A 21,562-nucleotide genomic window follows, 5' to 3' on the forward strand; every position below is an offset into this window, starting at 1 on the left:
TATTCATCCTGTAACGGAAAGTGGGTACCCTTTGACCTACATCTCCTCACTCCCACTCTGGGGAGGCGATTCTGCTAGATGGATACGTGACAGGCAAGAGTGACAGCAGTGACAATGTATTGAAAAGTCCTGGAATATTCTTAGAGCACTGAGCACCTATAAACTACCTCTCAGAAAGCACATTAACCTAAAAAAAAAAAAAAGTTAAATACTTGGCTATTGTAAATTGTGCTGCTGTGAACATCGGGGTGCACAGGTTCTTTTGGATTGGTGTTTCAGGGTTCTTAGGGTATAATCCTAGCAGTGGAATTGCTGGGTCAAAGGGCAGTTCCATTTTTAGTTTTCTGAGGAAATTCCATACTGTTTTCCACAGTGGCCTCACCAGTCTGCATTCCCACCAACAGTGCACTAGGGTTCCCTTTTCTCCACATCCTCTCCAACATTTGTTTGTGGATTTGTTTATGTTGGCCACTCTAACTGGTGTGAGATGGTACCTCATTGTGGTTTTAATTTGCATCTCTCTGATGGCTAGTGATGCTGAGTACTGGAAGCAACCTAAGTGCCCATCAGCAAATGAGTGGATTCAAAAACTATGGTATATTTACACAATGGAATTCTATGCAGCAGAGAGAAAGAAGGAGCTAATACCCTTTGCAACAGCATGGATGGAACTGGAGAGCATTATGCTAAGTGAAGTAAGCCAGACGGTGAGGGACAAATACCATATGATCTCACCTTTAACTGGAACATAATAAATAGAAAAAAAAAAAGGAAACAAAATATAACCAGAGACACTGAAGTTAAGAACAATCTAACAATGGACAGGGGGGAGTGGGGAGGGGAGAGTGAAGAGAGGGGATTACAGGAACTACTATAAAGGACACATGGACAAAATCAAGGGGGAGGGTGGAGGTGGGGGAGGGAGAGGGTTTGGCTGGGGTGGGGTGGAGGGATGGGGAGAAAAGGCACACAACTGTAATGGAATAACAATAAAAAATTAAAATTTAAAAAATGAAAAAAATAGTTAAATAAGTTCCTAAGTATGTTGTTGAAACTGTAAAGTATTGGGTTGGCCAAAAAGTCAGTATGGCTTTTTCCATAAAATAAAAGACACATTTTTCAGTTTCACCAATAAGATAATGATGTGGATATTTTGAATATGTTGGCTCTCTCCTGCTATTGGCTTCTAGTGGGTAGAGGTCAGGGGTGCTGCTAAACATCTTCCAATGCCTAAGACAGCCCCACAGCAAATAATTTTTTGGCCAGAATGTCAATGGTACCAAGAAACTTCACAAATCACTCTTGACACTTTCAATCACTCGCAGCACCATCTCCATACACTGCACAAATCTTTTTGTTTGTGTGTTTCAGTTGAATTTTTACCATTTTTGAAATAATGAAGCATAATGTGCCAAAAATGTTGTGTATTTTCTCCCATTTTCAATATTAAAAGGGCTGCAAAATATTTTCACCAATTTTGATAAGTATTTTTAATGTATGCTGATATGGCAGCTGTGACAATACAATCTAACAAAATTGTGTCAACTGACATTAAAGATAACTAGGCACAAATACGGTCCTTGTACAGCAAATTACCGAGTGGACATTTTGGCCAACCCCCAAAATAAAAATAACAGTATGATTTTTTTGTACTATAATTACTCAAACAATGTATAAATGAGCATTGAACTTCCCCTTTGTTGTCTTGAGTGTGTTCTATTAGCAAAAGGAAAAACAGATCACTACTTATATACTGCTTTTTTAAGTTCATTATTTACCTTTGTCTTCCCAAACTGTTATTAAATATATGATTTTAAGTTACCCAACTGTGAATTTTCCTACCATAGATCTTTTTAAGAGAATAAACCCTTACAAGAAGTAAGTTTTAAAAAATGTGTTTTTAAAATATATTTCCGACTACAGAATAGTAGGGAGAATATGGGGGATGGTATAGAGTACAGGGGAGTTTCTAAAAGGATTTTCCATGGACAACTGCCTCAGAATGATCTGGAATGTATTAAAAATGCAGAATCCTGGGTCTTCATTGTCTGCATCAGTTTTCACTGTTTTTACTCTCTGTGTTAGTGTTCTAGCCTGATGTAACAAAATGCTACAAAATAGATTGCTTATAATAACAAAAATTCCTTCTCTTACAGTTCTGGATTTTAAAATCAAGGTGTTGGCTGGCTGGGTCCTTCTTGAGAGCTGAGAGTAAGAATCTGTCTAAGGCTCTCTCCTGGCTTCTGGTGGTGGCTGGCAATCCTTGGCGCTCTCGGCTTCGAGCCTCCCGTGTAACTCCACTTACCGACCCTGACCATCACTTGGCTGTCTCTCCTCTGTGGGTGTCCTCACACAGTGTTCTCCTCTGTGTGTGTCTGTCTCTGCATCTCCTCTTTCCTTCTCATAATGGCACGAGTCATATTGGATTAAAAGCCCATTCTAATGCAGTGTAAACTCATCTACATTTTAATTACATCTACAAGGGACCTATCTCTGTATAACCTCACATTCGTGGGTGCCAGGAGTTGGGACTTCGAAAACATATTTTTTCAGGGGAGTGGGGAGGGACACAATACAAACCAGAATACTATGGAAACAACAATGGCTAGAAATTGGAGCCCAGATTGAAAAGGTTTGGCTTTAAAATTTGTCAATTACTGACCTACAGGCACGTCATTAAATGTTGCCATTTGTGATAAAAACTGAAGGCGGCAGTAATCCTGGCTATGGTTGTTGAGAGGCCCTTTATTCTTGTAGAATTTTCAGGTTACAAATTGAAGGGATGTCATTTCTGAAACTGTAACTGCTCATTACCTTTTTGATAAGAACACAGAGAACGTTTTGCAGCATTGCTAATAATTAGACACTGTGCTGTTTCAAATGCACTAAGAAAATCTTATTTGATTTTTTTTACAAAGAATAGTATATTAATATAATACTTTGGTAATAAAAAATAAAATCTTAGAAGTACAATTAAGATTTTCTATATTCTGACTACTTAGAAGAATGTTGATTTTACTAGATTCTAAGCTATGCACTTTTATAATTCAAACTGTGCTATGGTTTACTGAAACGTGTGGCAGAGGGTTCAGTAATTAGTTATTAACTGTTGTGGTGCAATTTCTTTTTTTAAATTCATGTTAAATGAGGTAGATTTTTCTACTATCAAATTTCAAAGAACATCAAAATTATAGAAAAATATGATAATCTTTGTGAACCAAACAGTACTCTATATCACCAAATATTAGCCTCCTGAACCAGTATACTAAATTCATATTGTGTGAATAGTTTTGTAAATAACTCTGTTACCTATAAAGCCAGTCTTAAAATGCTTTAATTACAAGAGAAAAGGAAAAGTAAACATTATAGGGGAGTTAAGCATTGGCCTTTTCATCATGCAAACTCTCAGGACATTGTTTTTAAAGTCCTTGATATTAGGCTCCAATTCATAAGTCTCTTGTTTCTTGCATGTCGACCACTGGGTGACATGCTGCTTGCAAATTCATGATTCACTACTTAGATAATGTAAATTTTTCTTATGCCTAATCCAAGAAGGCCCCTAATTTCTTACAAAATAAAAATAGTTACACTTTACAGCATTGTAGTGAATATTAAAGGAAATTATACAGATTGAGGGAGTTTGACATTTTTTCACTATTTTGCTCCTAAAAGACTGTAAACACTTATATTCAGAGAGATGAATTATGAAATAAATTATGTTTGCTCAATATCTTAATCAATTAATGATTTAAAAAATTATGCTATACCAAAACTTCCACATGGGTTAAAAATTTCAATACAGTTTATAAAGTACTAGAAGAAAAGAACTAAGACTCTGGCAATATTATAATCATACAGGGAAAAGAAGAATCATTAAATTAACTAGATAAAAACAGAAAATGTTTATCGAAAAATAAAAGTTTTTTTTTTAATTACCATGAGAGGGAAAGTTATACATAACACATTTAAGAGACAAAAATTCAATGCATTTAATTTGTGAGGAGCTCTTTCAAATCCAGAAGGAAAAGACCAACTCCCAAATTGCAAATGAAAAAACTCTTGCTAAGTAATTTATAGGAGAAGAAATAAAAATGATTAGGGGAAATAAAAATGATTAGAAGAAATGAAAATGATATAAACAAGAGTCTCAATGTCAACCCAAAATATTCATTTAAAAGACATGTTTTCCATATTTCAGTTCACCAAAATTTAAAACCACGGATAATATCTTGTGTTGCAATGGGGGATGGAAATACCCCTGCCCAAACATTGTCAGGACAATGTACACTGGCCTAGCATTTGTGTGAGGTGATATAGCAATATATACCAACACTTACTATGTAACCTCATTTAGACAACTTCTAATTCTTTAGCCTAATAAATGACTACACAGTACAAGATGTTTTATGAATTAGGATTCACATTATTGCAGTACTAATAACATGAAAAACAGAAATTAATTTATCATTAATATGGTCCTTAATAAATAAATTTCATATGCTATATATAAAAAGTAATAGAAGAGCTCTCAATATACCCACAAGGAAGATGCTCATGGGATATTAAGTAGAAGACACAGATGATTGAACAATATATAAATATATATGTCATCCCATATATACAAAAATACATTTCATTATAACTATACCTCATTAATTTTTATATGTTTCTATTGTTTTGATTTCTAACAATGATAATGGTTCTATGTAGAAAGGGAAATTTATTTTCATTTTGAAAAGTTGATTATAAATTTAGTTTCTTTCTTATGTTGGGTTTAAGTGTGTATATACAACCATTTCTAAATGTAACAGATTCTGAAGTGTTGGTGTAATCCTTACCTCTTCATTGCTTATACTTTGTTGTTAAAAGTTTAGGCTTAAATATTTCAAGAAACTTCAAACACTCTTACACACCTGCTCTACAACCCCTTCAGCCAGCACTGTCATTTTGTCCAGGCCATAACCACACAGATAAAGGAGGCAGAAAATGTTTTCACTTTTCATGTCCTGGAGTTTCTCTCGATATCAATCTCTTCAAACCATAAAGGCTGCTTTGAAATTTTTTACTTAAAAGACTTAGGCTACCGCCATACTCTATAGGTGAGGTAAAGTTATTCTTTTACTGTCATTAAGGTTTTAAACCATGTTGAACTCTAAAACACACTGAACTTTAAAACAAGGCTGTCTTTTCTTTTAAGTTACCGAGCCTATACCGAGATTTAGATTAGTATTTTACGGAGATTCCATGTGTTGGTGCATGCATAAATGCATGTGTATGTGATCTAGGGCTGTGCGCATGTATGTGTTGTATGTGGACTTGTATATCCACATATGTTGTATGTGTATGCATGTCTTGTAGCAACTGTGTGTATACTCATATGTATCTTGCATGTGTGTGAGATATTAATAGAGAATACCTAAAAGCACAATATTTACAGTACATTTAAAATGAAGCCAACATTTAAGATTTCCCATTTGTATACAAAACTATGGATGATAAAAGAGTTTTAATCACAGGCGGGCAACCATTGCAGAATCAATGCAAACATGAGCGGGATCTCCTAGGAGGTCACATTTCTAGGGTAACTGCATTTCTGAAAATGCAGGGTCCAATGCACTGCGAGACTGAAGTCCAAAATTTGATAAATGGATTTCATGCAAAAACTCTTTATTCTAAGGCGTTGAAAATGAAAATGATATGCTCAGTGCTACACTTGAGCACCACCACGCTGTGCTTGTCCTGACTGCTTCATTTCTCCCTGCGACTGCAAAGTCCACTCTGATTGTCCAGAACAAGGAAATGTGCCCACCGCCAGAAAAATAGCAAGGCTCAGCCCCAGCGGGATGGCACCGAAAGTGGAAGAGCAGGTTAAATTTTAGTTAATTGTTCATATTACAGAATATTGCATGTTATAATTCACTTTCTTTTGGTGGTTTGAAAAGGTTAGAAGTCTTCAAAATATATGGAATAATTACATGACATTTTCCTATCTTGCAATTTTACAATTTCTGTCTGAAATTTCTCCTTCCCATTTGCTTTTTATTTAGGTTTATAAAAGATAAAAGAAGTAAGTGTTCATAGAATTTGTATAATGATTAAATGGGTCAAGGAGAAATGTTCTCTGATTTATTTTTTATTTAGTTTTTTTGTCTTCATAGTTAAATATTTTCTTCAAAAGGCAGTAGTAATGTCATTCTGTTATGTTGTTTTGAAAAAAAGTGGCATAAAGGAGAGTGTAACCCTGACTTAGGGAGATATTTATAAGTTACTGTTGAAAATTCTTCTATTTCATTTCTGTGAATAATCTACTCTATCTGAGGCATGTACACATATGTATATAGTACTGTGGGGTATAAAGGTTAGAACTAGAAAAAAGAAAAGAAAAGCAACTTTCTGTCAGGAATCAGAAATGTACAAAACCAAGGCTACCATCCAGGCTAAATTATGAGCGACATCTCGTTCAATGTGAACACGCGTATTCTGATGCGCGATGAAAGTCTGTACTTCTGCAGTCTGTGTGGGACAGAAGAGTGTGTCAGAACTTAAATTTTCCCAATATAGGAACCTCCTGTTGCGGCAGATCTCTTGTCTCTGAAAAAACTTTTCCAGATCTGAAACAGCTAAATGGGAGTTCCTTACAAGTTATATTTTATGAAAATTGCTAACCTGAGTTACCTTAAACCCCTTCTAAAACAAGGTATTAAAAAATAAATTAACTTGCTGACTACTCAACTTAATAAGCTTAAATCACGTTAATATCTTAAGAGTTTATATATTTTTAAATGGCAGAAGAGGATATAGAGGGGATAAGTGGTGATGGAAATTCTCTTTTAAAAAAGAGAAAAAAAGTTTAAAATGCCATGTACTTTTTATTCACATACACAGAAACAAGAATTTCATCATATATGTTTATATCCCAGTGACTATTCTAATGGTGATATTAAAAAAATAAGAAGACACCCTGATAGCAAAATAATTTTTAGAGGTGTGACCTTTAAATAGGGCTCACTCATCATTGCCACAACTAGAATATGTATTTATAGACAGATCATCTAAATCCTGTCTTTTACTTGATATTTATCATAAGCCAGTCAGACACGTAAGTGCATAGTAGTGGCACTTGTGTGATGTAGAAGAGAGAAATACTCAAGGGAAAACCCGGGAAGAATTAAGTAGTAATCATTGGCATATCAAGTATAAGATAGGAATGGTCACATTCTGTACCTATTAAAACATTATTAGCATCTGTGCAACAGAGAAGTGATGAAGAGGATCAATAAGTAGCAGAATATGTGAGAAAGAGATAGTGAAACATCGACAGAAATGCATGTATGAAATGAAATTTCTTCTTGAACAGCATTTTACACTTTTCAGAAGAAAACATCTTCATTATTTCCACTACTCTCAAATGGCAAATAACAAGTGACAAGTATTCTGTGTTGTCAAATTCATGGAAAGCAAACAGAAAATTCACTGGGATGAATTCCACAAACTGATTAGATCCAAAGAATCACCCAGATGCTTATTAAACAGCTAGGATCCCAGGTTCTGCTTATACTTACTGAATCTTATTCTCCACAGAGTGTACTCGCAATTAGGCAAGATTTGCACATCCAGAATATACTATAAAAGTATGCAATATGTTATAAAAAGTCACCTATTCTGATTATTTTGTACCAACAATTCTTCAGGGCTGAGGAAAAGAAGGCAACAGTTCTGACCCACTGCTATTTTTAACTGTTTGGTCTAATAAATAATGGGAGAGAATGTTTAGAGCTTCTGTGTTTTCATGTCTGAGTAGTGTACTTACTACAGTTTTCGGCTTTCCTGTTGTCCCGGATCACTATTCTTTGGCTGATGGTGCTGAACAGCGTCGTCCAGTTGATGGTATGATAGTAGCACAGGTTGCTGTTGTCAGTGATATAGATGTTTCCTGCACTGATTTCTTTCAGGGACTGGAACTGCAGTGAAGTGATGCCTTGTTGCTTGAGGATAAGTAAGGAGAGGCCACTAAAGAGAAGGCAGAGGAGACGTTGAACAATAATAAAGAATTTCTGGCCAGGACATCCATTCTTGAAGTAAAACAACGATGTCACATCTTACTCCAAAAACAAGGTAAACAGGGCACAAAGAGAGATTGAGTCAATAAATTTATGCTCAGAATATTAATTCTTTACATACTATACACTGGTAGTTTTAAAAGTAACACCCAAAAGAAGAATGCCCATTTTTAGAAGTATGAATATTAATGGCATCTCTGTGTACATATTTACCACCAACATATATGCTAACTCCCCCTCTGCCCCTAAAACCTTAAATTCCTCAGGGATGAAATCCTGTGTTAAGACTAATTAAATAAATGTGTATGGAATGGCTTTTTGTCTATCCAAATTAAGATATTAATTGTACTCTATTTCATAAATTAGAGTGCTTTCCAAAGGTAAATATCATAGAGATGTCTTTGATATTTAGCTTTAATTTATTCACAGACAAAAGTGTAATAGTAATAGTTGAAGAATATATAAAGTTAGGATATATTAAAAATTAAAGAGAAGAATGAAATTAAATGTAAATTAAGAGAAGGCTTGGGTGACTGGGGAAGGATCTCTAAAAGTTAAACAACTACATTGTGGAAACAAATTATCATTTCAAGGAAATTGTTCTTACTTCAACATAGTCCACATTTTTGTAGTTGAGTTCCTTTTCCATCCTCTGAAGGTTAAATGTGTTTCCAACATCTCAATCAATTAATGAACGTGATTTGGAGATCTAAGCTGCCCCCTTTTATTTTATTTATAAATCTAAATATACTGTCTACATGCTGTTTGTCACTCTTTTACACACACACACATCTAATAAAGGTCTGTCTGGAATAATTCCAGCCATTGTTAATATAATGAGAAAGGTCTGAGTGACATTGATATAACCTGGCAGCCAAGGAGAATGGCCTGGGATGTGAGTGTGTGAACAATGATGACTTCACTGTACTAGTCAGTGGGGGGTTGTAGATGCTATTGAGTGAGGGTGTGTACTGTGTGGTTGTCACATTCAAAATGACTGAGTGAGTAGAACAAGGAATCTGCATCAAATTTTGCATTAAGCTTGAGCATTCCTCACAAAAACTATTCAGATCATTCAGAAGGCCACAGCTATGAGCAACTGGTGATTGGCAGCTTCATCATGATAATAGTAGTTCTGTTTTTATTATATGAGTAAAAATATTGTCATCAGACAATTATAACAGTGTCCTTCGGAGCCCTGACTTTTCAGTTCATTATAACTAGCACTGCATGTAGGGTCGTGGACCTCTTACTGAAACATAAGCTCAATGATGCTTGGTTCCCATGATAGCACCAGAGATGAAATGACAACTTCCTGGTATGGCATTTGTGTCCCATACATCTGGGCTATTTCTAAGTCATCCCACTCTACCTTTTAATTATAATAACATAGGAGCAAAAATAAGGTTTAATTTTATGCTTCACATCAAGTGCTTCATACCTACACAACATTAATGTTATTGTTATAACAAGTAGCTGAAAAATCCAAAGGTGTATTCTCTATAGTTTAAGCACAACTGGGGTATTTTTTCATTGAACTTACATTGGGAATTAAAACTAGAAACCCAATATTTCTAGAATCAGTGGATCAATGAGGCTGACAGTTTTGACATGACATATGCATGATGCTACTCTTGAAATCTGGGAAACCTGCATCTTTGAACACATAAGCCTACCTATAGAGTACTCTTCCACCAATGGTCACCAGGTTAGAGAAAACGCTGAAGTCCGTCATGTTTGGGGGCCATGATTGTATGTTCAAGAAACCTACAAAAGAATAGGAAAATTCAGAAGATCATTTCTTAGTAATAGTGTTTAATACTGAGTATTCTAGAAATGTGATGAAAATGAATTAAAATATAAAAAATGAAGGGCAATGAATATTCCTACTTTTGAACCATTCTATCTCATACTTCTTCCAAAATTGAGTATGTTATCCAAAGTTTCAGGGCTACAATGCTCCTGAGATACAGAATATAAAAAAATGAGTACCAAGAATCTATGTTTCTCAGAAATATGGAATTATATAATTGAATATGTTAAACTATTTAAATAATTCTTAATTTAATTTATCCTTTCAAAAGTAAAAATACTTAGTCTAACTAGATAAGAGAAAAATACAATTTCAATTTGTCTGAAATCCTTTACCACTTTTTGCACTTATGACATCAGTTTTCTATCTTGCATTCTAAGACATATATGTGTATATGTACATATATTATATACATATATATATATGCCTTAGAACTCTCATTTGATTTTATATTCTTTAATAGCAAATCCATATTTAATTTATTTCTATGAGCCCATATCACCTACTATATCAGGCGCTCTATAAATGTGTTAAATGAATACTACACATTACCCATGGTCAATAGTACTTCTTGTGAAAAAGTAAAAACAAAAACATAGTTCAAAGGTCAGATGACAATTGCAAAAATAGTAACATCAAAATTTCAAGGATACTTTACCTTTTAAATTCTGTGGGCTTTCAAAACATACACAAATGTCGAGAAGTAATGACTAGAATTTACTTTAAAAAAGAGTTTCTGATTCCAGTATTGTGTAATGTTTTCAAGAAAACAAAAATAATACGTAGTTAATAGTACAAAAATTGCACTTAACAAAAGTACCTGTTATCTCTCGCACCGTCCGAAAGACATTCAGTTTCTCTGGGTCTATGGCTTCAATTGCATTGTAAGGGTCCCTAGAAAACCAAGGAGAGAAGCGGTCTGATTTAAAACTAAACAAAGCAATACAAATAGTAAAAATGTGACATTATTTCATTTAAACTGAATTTTAATTATCAATAGGATGTTTATCAATGGCTGTCCAAACTTTTCTGGCCTGGACTGGAGGGTAATCACAAGGTTCTTTGAGGACTATTTAGATGACACCGAGCACCAGTTCTTCACCAAAACCTGTCCTAGATTTTCAGAAATAATTCCTTTTGACTATTCTGGAGAAACCTCCAAATAGAGCAAATCCACTTATGAACCATTTCATTTTATTTTGCTTTACATATTTGTTCTTAATTGGGAAAATATGCTGTGCACATAAATTAAGTTAGTGAGGACGTTGTCTTCTAGGCTCCTCAAAGCACTCTAACTTGCAAATTGCACCTGCAATTTCTTAAGAGGGATGGAAACAAACACATGAAGTCTCTTTTTTTGCCATATCTTCACATTTATCTATTAGTGAATTTTCATAATATTTATAACATTGTTTAAAAGTTACTCTTTGTATGAGTTGTTTAAAGCAATCCTGTTACCTCTGGTTTATTTATTTTTATAACACAGATCTATTTGCTTACATCTATATAAACCATGCCAATATTTAAAGACAAAATTTATGACAAAATTAATAATACTCAAAAGGTGGTATAAATTCGAAGATTTTAAAAATGCCATCTTCTAATGCATACACATATTTTTTGTAAATAATGATTTTGATATATATGTATACACACACACACAGAGGTCCTGCCTTCCAAAACTGAACATAAAATATCTTTGAAAATTAAATGTTTAATATATTTTTCAGATATTTTCATCTTAAGAACATTTTTTCACGTATTATATACTGACCATATGAAATAATTGCACACTGGAATATTAACCCAAACACAAACATAGTTTATGCCATAACACCAAACATTTCTCAGTAATTCAAGCAATATTTTCAGTTCTTAAGGAATACATATATTTTTAGATGTTTTATTACATTAAAGAGCATTCCATGCTATACTGAGCAAATAGAAACCTCATATTAATATGTACCCTTCAGAAAAAATTGAAGTCTCTTCAGTGACTACTTCTTCTAGAGAGATCAAACCTTTTAAGAACAATGAACTTAGGCTTTTTAAGAAGCATGTAACCATCTGTAGCAATCAATTGAGTTTTATTCTTGCTGTGGACATCTGTCATTTTGTAATTTGCTATATATAAAAATATATATACATATATATGTACATATACATATATAATATATACATATATGTGTACATATATACACATAAGTATATATGTATATATATCAAATCTTTATGATTTTACTTTATTTCTTTTTAAATATACTAGGGTTCCATTGGTTAATAAATCATATAGATTCAAGAGTGCAATTTTAAGATACATCATAAAATCTTCCATCACCATATATTTGACCCCCATTATCTTTTATGGTTCCCCCACCCTCCCCTCAGGTAACCACCAGACTGGTGTCCGTGTCTGGGTTAGGACATCTGCTGTTTGGCCGATCTTTAGGAACCTTCTTTCATGTATAGGGAATAAACAGGAGGATCTGGTGAGCCACTGGGTACAGTTTTAACAGGGCTGCCTCTCAGTCAAGGTGCTCCACCGTCCCCTGACAGACAGGCATATGGCCTGTTTCCTGGGAACTTCAGTCTGAATCCATTGGCATTTATTTATTCTAGCCTTAGAGCCTTATAAAAACTATGTTAGTGGTAGCCTTTTCAACCTGATTCATTAACATATTCTTTTATACTGTGAACCATCCTATGTCTTTGATGGGAAAAGAAAAAAAAAGCACTTTGGCTGATTAAATTATTGTTTCAAACTATGAAGTGCAGTCAATATACTGTACAACTAGTTTAACATGGAGAGTTATGGAAGGCTTCGAGAAACACTATTAATTTCCCTAAAATTCACACATAAACAATGAATATTTTCCTCACTGTGACATGAAGATCCTCAAAAGCTTGGTGTCTAAATTAAATGTTCTGGAACAACTTGCTCTATTCATACCCAAAGATGTGTAGAATAAATAACTATGTTTTTGATGAATATGAAGGCAAAAAATTAAGTTCCACTTCTGGGAAAAATTCTTGTTGTTCTGCTACTTTTGAAAGATTTTATTTATTTATTTTTAGACAGAGGGAAATGAGAGAGAAAGTCAGGGAGAGAAACATCAATCAGTTACCTCTTACACGCCCCCAACTGGAATCTGGCCCGCAACCCAGCCATGTACCCTGGCCAGGAATCGAACAGGCGATCTTTTGGTTTGCAGGATGATGCCCAACCCACTGAGCCACACCATTCAGGGCTTGTTGTTATTGTACTTTAGAGAAAAAGATTTTTGTATGTAGAAGAAATATCACCACTACAATAGTAGAATGAACTTTCCAGAATTGCCTTTTTGATGAAAAGCAGTGTATAGAACAGCTCTGATAATATAATAAAATATTCTGACTTTATTGAGAAACAGTAAAAATTCAGGGTGATTACACAATAATGGGGTCAGTCCAAACTTTTACTGAGAACATGTCCAGGTTGCAAGGTATTAATAAATTCTAGACTGTTCACATGAAGCCCAATGGACCACAGAAATTTTATACACTTAATTTTAGAGATTCAGGACTCTCATAAAATAAGTTGACAGAATTCCACTTACCAACTTCAGAGGACCTCTAGGGAGTTTCATTCTACAGCCACTTGAAATCCGTAGAATTATAAAATCAAGAACTTTCATAGCTAAATGCAGAGCATGAGTAAGAGCACTACATTGACTCTGTCACTATGTTCGGAGATCCAATATAAAGCTCAGTGTTAAGACAGAGAAACGTTCTTTCTTCGTTGTGTTGAAAGCTAGTTTCTCACTCAACCCATTATCACGTTTCCATTTTCTATCATCATTGCGGACTGCCAACTAAATACCTGACACAGTATGGACATGCTTTTTGGTGAGCATTTTGAGGCTCAAAACTCATGCATGTGAACAATGTTGAACATGACAAGATTAAAAGACTATTTTTATTCCTAAGGATAACCCTAAACACTGAGTTTGGCCTATGGTTCCCATTCTAAATAAGGAAATAAGAGTACCTAGTCTCTTTCTGGCAATGGTACTATTGTGCTATAAACTAAACATTTTCTCTTCTTTGAATTCCAATTGGATAATTAAAATCTCTTTATAAAATTGCATATGTATGTGTGTGTATATGGGCACTCTTATCTGTGATTTTTTATTTCAGGATTGAAGAAGAAATATTAAAATGCTTAATATATAAGAGATGGATAATGGCCTGATTGAGATGAAAGCCACTTGTGTAATGCAATTCATGAGGCTGTTTTCAAATCTTTCCCCACACTGATGGACCAAGGCCAATTCATTTATTATATCCATTCATTTATTGTATTTGGAGTCAGGCAATGTGAATTGAGTGGCTATGTTTTATTTCTCAGAAGACACTGTTAACATGATATAGTCTGTCATTCATGGTGATATTTGGTTTTTAAAAATTAAAATATGAATACATTGTTTTACAAAGTGTTACATATGCATTAAATTATATAGATGCACATCAGTATCAACCCTGGTCTATCCAACGGCCAAGGGGGGCAATTATATCAGTGTAAATGGATTCAAAGAGCCAGTGGGAACTCTGGTAAATTTGAATGAATGTGTCCCATTGCCAAATGGCGAGTACTATCTAGCCTGAACAGACTGTTGCCGTGTAAAAATGTGGGCTAAGAGTAACCAAGCCCATACATTTCAAAAAAGAATTTAGAGATCTTGACCTTTAAAAAATTATTGCATGGGCCAAATATAACATATCTGGGACAGAAAGTTTATACATATTATTAGAGTATCTGGCATAGACCCATATTAAAAGCTACATTTTAAAGTAAAGAAATGTTTTATGGAACAAGACCTATAGTAATTTATTTGAATAGAGAGAAACACTCTGTTCTATTTCTCTTGCTATTTCTAGTGGGACATATTTATTCAAAATGTGTTCAATTATGTTGCTTCTAGAAATAATATGATACATGTTTAGAGTAAGATTTTGAACTGAAATATGTGAGTGATATTCTTTATCTGTAGCCCGTAGCATCAATATTTAGGGATTAAGTAGTAATATAGACAAATAGATAAAATATAAAGTAAACTATTGACATTTTTATTGCAATTGGAAGACAACAAACTAGGTTGTTTTCCTAGTTAAAACCAGCAGGTGGTTCTGTATTGATGGAGGCCAGAAAATGTTACAATTTTTACTGCTAAAATGAAATTCATTTTATAGATCCCTTACCACAGTACTGACTTTCCAACCTTAGAAAACAGAGAAAAATACATGTAATGTCAAAAAGAAGTTCTGAAAGCTCAGGACAATTTCAACTTCCTAATTTGCTTTTTGTGAGATACATTTTTAAAGGAATATTAACTTATGATGTCTTAAACTAATTGTTTAGAAATTAAATGAAATTCACCACTTTACCCATTGCTATCATTTCCCTAATCATATCTAAAAATGTATCAAGCTTGTTGAAATCTACAGATTTAATGAGAATGCCCTACAAATACTTGTTAGCTTGTACATAAATGTACATTTTTAAATCTGAGTACTCACTAATGTCACAATCTGGGTGTATCCCACACTTGGGTTTACCCTACCTGCTAGTGAAATATGACATTTGATTTGCTGGAGAAGAACATTAATGTGGGACAAAACTCTTCTGGGTCAAAAAGAATCAAGCAAACAAGGCTAAAGATGCGCTTAGGCTTTGTCTACACTTCGTAAAATCATTTTCTGCAAAAATCTGATACTGACCCATGAATGCCAGTGACAAGAAAGATCAAATTTCCATTGATTTTGGTGCAGTTGATGAACCTGTCAATGTTACTGGAATCCACGGTCTGAGCTGACACCAGGGACCCTGTGCCAATGCCGTCGCAAGCTGGAGAAACAAGATTCACAGTCAGGATACTGAGAAACTGTTTTTTTCAGTTAATAAATCATTGCATTTTCATTAAAAAATAACATTTTTCAGTATAAAATTAAAATACTATCTTAGGAAATAAATGGCCTTCTAACATATATAATAATTCTTTCATGCAACATTTGCTACTTGGCCGGCGGTGTGCCTGTATTATTATCTAGTGACCATGACTCACAAGAATCGTATTTTGTATCAAGACCTAGTATATACACATAACAGATGCATAACCAAAATGATACTTTGAATAATCAAAACTTGCCCTTATTACATAAAGTCACTTCATTTTTAATTATCTTAAAATATTGTTTTTAATACCTTTTAAATACTGGTCACTTAAAATAATTTCATAGCCTAATAATGGTCTACAACCTCCTGTTTTAAAAATACTTGTTTAATTAAGAATGCATCTAAAAGAGTGTTAATGATGTGTGTTGAGTTCTAATCAGAATAAAGAGCCATCCAAATGTTTATACGTTAAGTATTACCTATGCTTTCTGAAGGCTCTATTTAAAAAAAAAAAAGAAAAAAAAACCCAACAAAATGTGTGTGTTGTGTGTGTGTGTGTGTGTGTATGAAGACAGAGAGAGAGAAGGAGAGAGAATGTAGTCTAAAAGTAATTTCAAAATTTGTGCTTTTAAAACACAATCCCATTACTTTGAACAGCTTAATAATATTAAAAAAGTTTTTGAACTGGACTTTAATTTGAGCACCATAGCTGGTAGTTATTTCTTCCTCCACTCAAACTCTAGAACATCAATTATCTGCAACATTTACTTAACACTTATGGTAAATGTCCTTGCCATTTCCTATATCTTACTTTCAAAATATTTTTCAGACCTGGAGAGTAAATGTCACATTGCATTTCCCTTTGTACCCCTTTTTATGCACAGGAGATCATTGTGCATACATTGGCAATCAACTAATATGTGTTTTGGATGCTAAAATAATTGTGTGAACCCTTGTTTTGCTCATAATTTCTAAGATTTGCTGCACATAAAATAAAATGAAACTTTATTTCTGAGCTCCTATCAAAGTTTACTCAAGTTTTATCTGGATTATAGGACCATCTATCATTCAAAATCAGTAAGAGGCATTGTTACAATAGTGGATAATTCTGAGAACTATTCAAAGTCAGGGAAAAGTTTCTGTGCGGAGGTTTTGCTGTGGGAGTGGTATGTTCTGAGAGGTGAACATTGTCTCCCCACTAAAGAGTAAATGCATATAAAAGTACAAAAGTAAACTTGTTATAGTCCCCCTGTTCCAGCCAGAATAATCTCAGCTATCACTCACCTTTTGGGCAAATATCAGTGCAAGGTTTACACATTTTAATCCCATTCTCTTCTACTTCCATCTTGGAACTGGGGCAGGCACGCACACAAGAACTGGAATCGACCACAAAGTTATCTGATAAAAAAGGTAAAATTAGCAATAATGTTGATGTGCAGCAAACAAATTTAAACACAATATTTTATGGTGTGAAAATGATTACCATCACGGATAGTATACATGCCTCTTTCCTTAAAACAGCCCTCTGTCTGAATATCTCAACCTAGAACAGCATCTAGGAACATCCACACTCAAATTTTAGGATCGTGTTTGACATCCACTGGCACTTGCTTGACTACAGCTCCACATCCTGAATGGCCCCCTGAGACAAAGCAAATTTCTTTTATAGACTTAGGAAACTACGTGACATTTAGTTTGTGTTTTTCAATAGTTCCACTTCATTTCACGTCATGATGTAAGTCAGAAGTCCAAAATACTTCAAGTTACATGAAGCACAAATGAAGCTGAAGTTAAACTGCCTTCAATCAAGAGAGTACACTTCATATCCAGGAGGAAATATTTAAAATGTGTTCCATCTTTCTGTGGAGAGCCATAGAAACTGTCCTATAGCTTTATATGATAAAACAAAATAAAATTTGATAGGGCACTGTTAAGAAAGCTGTACAAAATAAACCAAGAGCATCTAATCACCTGACACGTTGCTAAAATGTTTAGGAGTCCAGTGACCAGGAATATGCCAGGACATTCTCTCCCAAGAGAAGGTCAAATCATTGCATGTAGAGTCTCCCACAATAAAGGGAACACATGATACCTGCTACATCAGTTCGGGTTTGAAAGGCAGCATCCTTCCATGTCTGAGACTGCTGCTTCTGGCTCAGCATTCAGTAGTATGGAAGATGTCTGGCCGTAAAGAGGGCCCAGGGCAAGAGAGGCATATGGTGCAGGTCTAGACTGGGGTGCAAGCAATACTAGTACTTGAGTCACAAAATCCAAGAGGAACTATGATGTTAGAAGGATATATGGTGGGAAAATATACCATGTGGAGTAAGAGCAAATCCCAATTGGAAAATCACATCAGACACCCCTAGGATTCTTGAGCTAAGCCACACTATCTGCAGTATAAGTTATACACCATTTAACAAACAGCTCCTGACATGCTCTTGGGTCATGGTAGAGACAGAACACCTAACCATGGGTCATTGATTGACCTTGTCACCAGACTTTACCCTACAAAACAAAATTTTATTAGAATCACATGTCATAAGGTTGGACAATTCCATCATGACTCCATTGCAAGATGGAAGTAGTAGACTTGGGACTGAATATCAGCTTTGTCAGAGGCACAAGAAAACTACCTAAGTAGTTGGTCCAGACCTCCACATCATCTGCCATTGTGCTGGCACCTCCCACTCAGCTCACACCTGTGACTGAGTAAGGACCACGAGAGGGCACGTATGACAAGCTGGCAGAGGGGAGCAAACACTAAGCTTGGTATAGGAATGCAAGTAGCTGAAAATAGATGGCAGCTGCTCTATAGCTTCTCCAAGGAGTGAACTTGAAAGGTAGTGACAGGAAAAATCCTACTCATGGGCACAGTTTGGGGGAGTGCAAATGATCATTTACTTTGTGTTGAAGTGACCTAAGCTTAGAATTAATATGAATTCATGAGCAGTGCTTTTCCTGCAAAAAGAAATGCTAGAAAATCTGAAACTGAAGGGAGTCTAGGGTAGAGGGACAGGTATGAATCTATGAGAGTGGGAAGGATGTGTGAAGATAAAGATGCTTGTATTCCGAGTTAACACCTAACCTACCAGAGGGCATCGGCCATGAAACAAGACACTTAGTTGACACTGCGTCACAGCCTGGTGACTCTTGCCTTCTTTCCCCTTGGGTCTTGATTCTGAGAATGCTCTCTGACTACCTAATCTCTGTCTCGGGGAAACCCAACCACAGCAGGCACATGCACTGTGTAACAGGTGCCCATCCTTTCTGCACGGTCTTTAGGAATGCCCCTTATTCCACACTTTTCCAGCGACTTATGCCAAATAAAATAAATAAAGATTATTAGTAGCTTCCTGTGAGTATCTGCAGCCAAATGAGTTTCAAAAAATATTTGTTATTTGGAGTTTTTGAGTTTCAGAATTCCAGATTAGGGATTATAGGGCAGTATTTAGAAGCTAAACATCTTTTTATTTTTTTTAAATTTAGCTACCATGCCTTATGAGTAAAATCTATCAAAGATTTGAATTTTAAATAAATACTAAAGTCTTTTAAATTAGTCTGCGATTTGATAAACCTAAACTAATCCAAGAAAGGAAGTGTATGAGTTGCCATATCTAAGGTAACTGGGCATGTAATTTCACAAACTAGTTCTCAGTGTTTAGCCACTTGCCACAATTTACAGTTTAAGAGGCTTCAGATGAGCCAGTGTAAGGATATAGTAAAGGAAAGGTGAATTCCCGAGTCTAAATGTTTTGGTACTTCTTCCACCCCAGTCTAAACTCTGGGCCTCAGCCTCAGGACTTGAATAAAAGGAAAACAAAGCCAAAAACAAAAAAAGCTCCCCAAACAAACAAAAAAAGAACAAAGCATAATTTTGACTGTCCTTGGGGCCAGGCACCATAATTTGAAGGTGGTAAAATAGGAAAACATTTGTTTAAGAAAAGGAAAACTTTCATCACCTAGCCCCATTTTACAATACTTTCAAGTCCCCTATTTTGTAAGGATACTAGATGGTGAGATAAAGGGTAAGTTCAGATAACATGTTATTAGATCAAGGACATGTTTGAATATTAAAGCATTTAAAATGGAAAAATCTCTACTGTCCTAGAGTTAGTATATATATATTATACACTATATGTATAAAATTATTCTTTTAACTTATATAAAATATTTAATAATAATGATTAGAACTGTCATTATATCCAAAAACTTGTTTTTATATACTATCTCTCCAATCCTTATTTTCTATCCCTTTGATCTTTATAATGACTCTGGGAAAGAGAAGGAAGATGAGATTATTAGCATCAGCATCTTAAAAGAGGAGGAAATAAAAAGCTAAACAGTTCATTTAGAACAGCATGGCCAAAAGTGGGCAAAGTCGGGACCTAGAGCTACTCTAACCCCATGTCCTTCATGCTCCCTGCACCATCAAATGGACAACACCAAGAAAGCCACACTCTCTGCACGGTGTAGACTGCAAAGCTTTCTTCTTTTAAATGAGTATGTGAACAAATGTGGTGATATTTCAGCCTCGCCAGTAGATAAAACATTGCAGAAATACCCCATCAGTCAGTCCAAGCAAAGAAACTGACTCAGGCAAGAAACAGGGCATGTTTTAGTGAATTCTCGATGAAATTTAAGCTGGTCACTCTAAATCCCCAGAATCAGTCACGAACTTGGTAAAGAATTCTTCATATGCCATTCCTATTTACTGTTACTTTTTACTATTAGAGTTGATTTTAACACTATCATGCTATATACTCTTTACAAATAAGTAATCAGAAATAATTTTAGGCAAGAACTCATTGGTATTAGAAGCATACTTCATTATGTAGCTTGCTCCACAAAACTCATCACTTTTCTGAGAAACAGCATCATGTGCAAAACCAATGCCATACAGAGTAAAAAATGAGTTTGGAAGTTAACGAGACTGCACTCTAACGTCAAACATACCATTCCTTTTCTGAGACTTTGGACCAATCACTTTAAATTTTTGAATTTAAATAGTCCCCATTCCCGAGCAATTCATGATATTACTACAAGTTTCAAGTTATGGTAAATTTGCCTAAAATTCTTTGTTTTTAAATAATGACATAATTAATTTTGCTCTTCTTTTCCTGTTACTTACGTGGACATTTCTTCACACAAAATGCTCCATAAGTGTACTTCGCATTGAAGTTATGCTCCAACTGGAAAGTGGTTGGATTGTAGACAAAAGTTTGGGGACACTGAGTAACACAAGCTCCACTGTCATTGAAATTCATGCAGGCCTGCAACAGAGCAAACAGTAATTTCATCTCCCAATAATCTTAATAATACTTGTTAAAGGAACACTACTGTAGCACTTTTTATGGATGCTTGTGTTCTTTACTAAGTATATGTCAATTGCATAAAAACAAAAATCTGACAATTTTATAGTCACCAGTGCTTAATTTTAAGTTCAGATTTGCTTAGGACTTCTACTGTTATACAAAGCTGGTTTTACAACATCATTAAATATACCATCTATAGTTATTGATGTTCAAATTGCTTAGTATCTGTCCACTAACTTCTAAATTGAAAATTGACTTAAATTATTAAAGTTATCTAACAGTAAAACATTATTTAAGCTCACACTTATTCAGAGGGTTATATGTTGAGTCTTAGAGTTAGAGCTACTAACTAATAACTAAGTTACCAGTTCTAAAGGGTAGACTTTTCTCATGAAAGCTGGTGTTTGGAGAGTTCATTGCCTTCAGTGCCATTCGTCTTCAC

General features: G+C 34.7%; 1 protein-coding gene across 3 annotated transcripts in view; it reads right to left on the reverse strand.

The window, feature by feature from the left end:
* Positions 1-21,562, reverse strand: part of ERBB4 (erb-b2 receptor tyrosine kinase 4) — a 959,089-nt gene that overhangs the window by 260,425 nt on the left and 677,102 nt on the right. For all 3 annotated transcript variants that reach the window (XM_024563791.3, XM_024563792.3, XM_024563789.4), the window contains exons 7-12: positions 20,937-21,078; positions 17,090-17,203; positions 15,631-15,757; positions 10,694-10,767; positions 9,737-9,827; positions 7,811-8,010 (exon numbers count right to left, since the gene is read on the reverse strand). In XM_024563791.3, the coding sequence (XP_024419559.2) occupies positions 7,811-8,010; positions 9,737-9,827; positions 10,694-10,767; positions 15,631-15,757; positions 17,090-17,203; positions 20,937-21,078 (748 nt within the window). The remainder of the gene's footprint in view (positions 1-7,810; positions 8,011-9,736; positions 9,828-10,693; positions 10,768-15,630; positions 15,758-17,089; positions 17,204-20,936; positions 21,079-21,562) is intronic.

This window comes from Desmodus rotundus, chromosome 2, assembly GCF_022682495.2.
Source record: "Desmodus rotundus isolate HL8 chromosome 2, HLdesRot8A.1, whole genome shotgun sequence".
Classification (NCBI taxonomy): domain Eukaryota; kingdom Metazoa; phylum Chordata; class Mammalia; order Chiroptera; family Phyllostomidae; genus Desmodus; species Desmodus rotundus.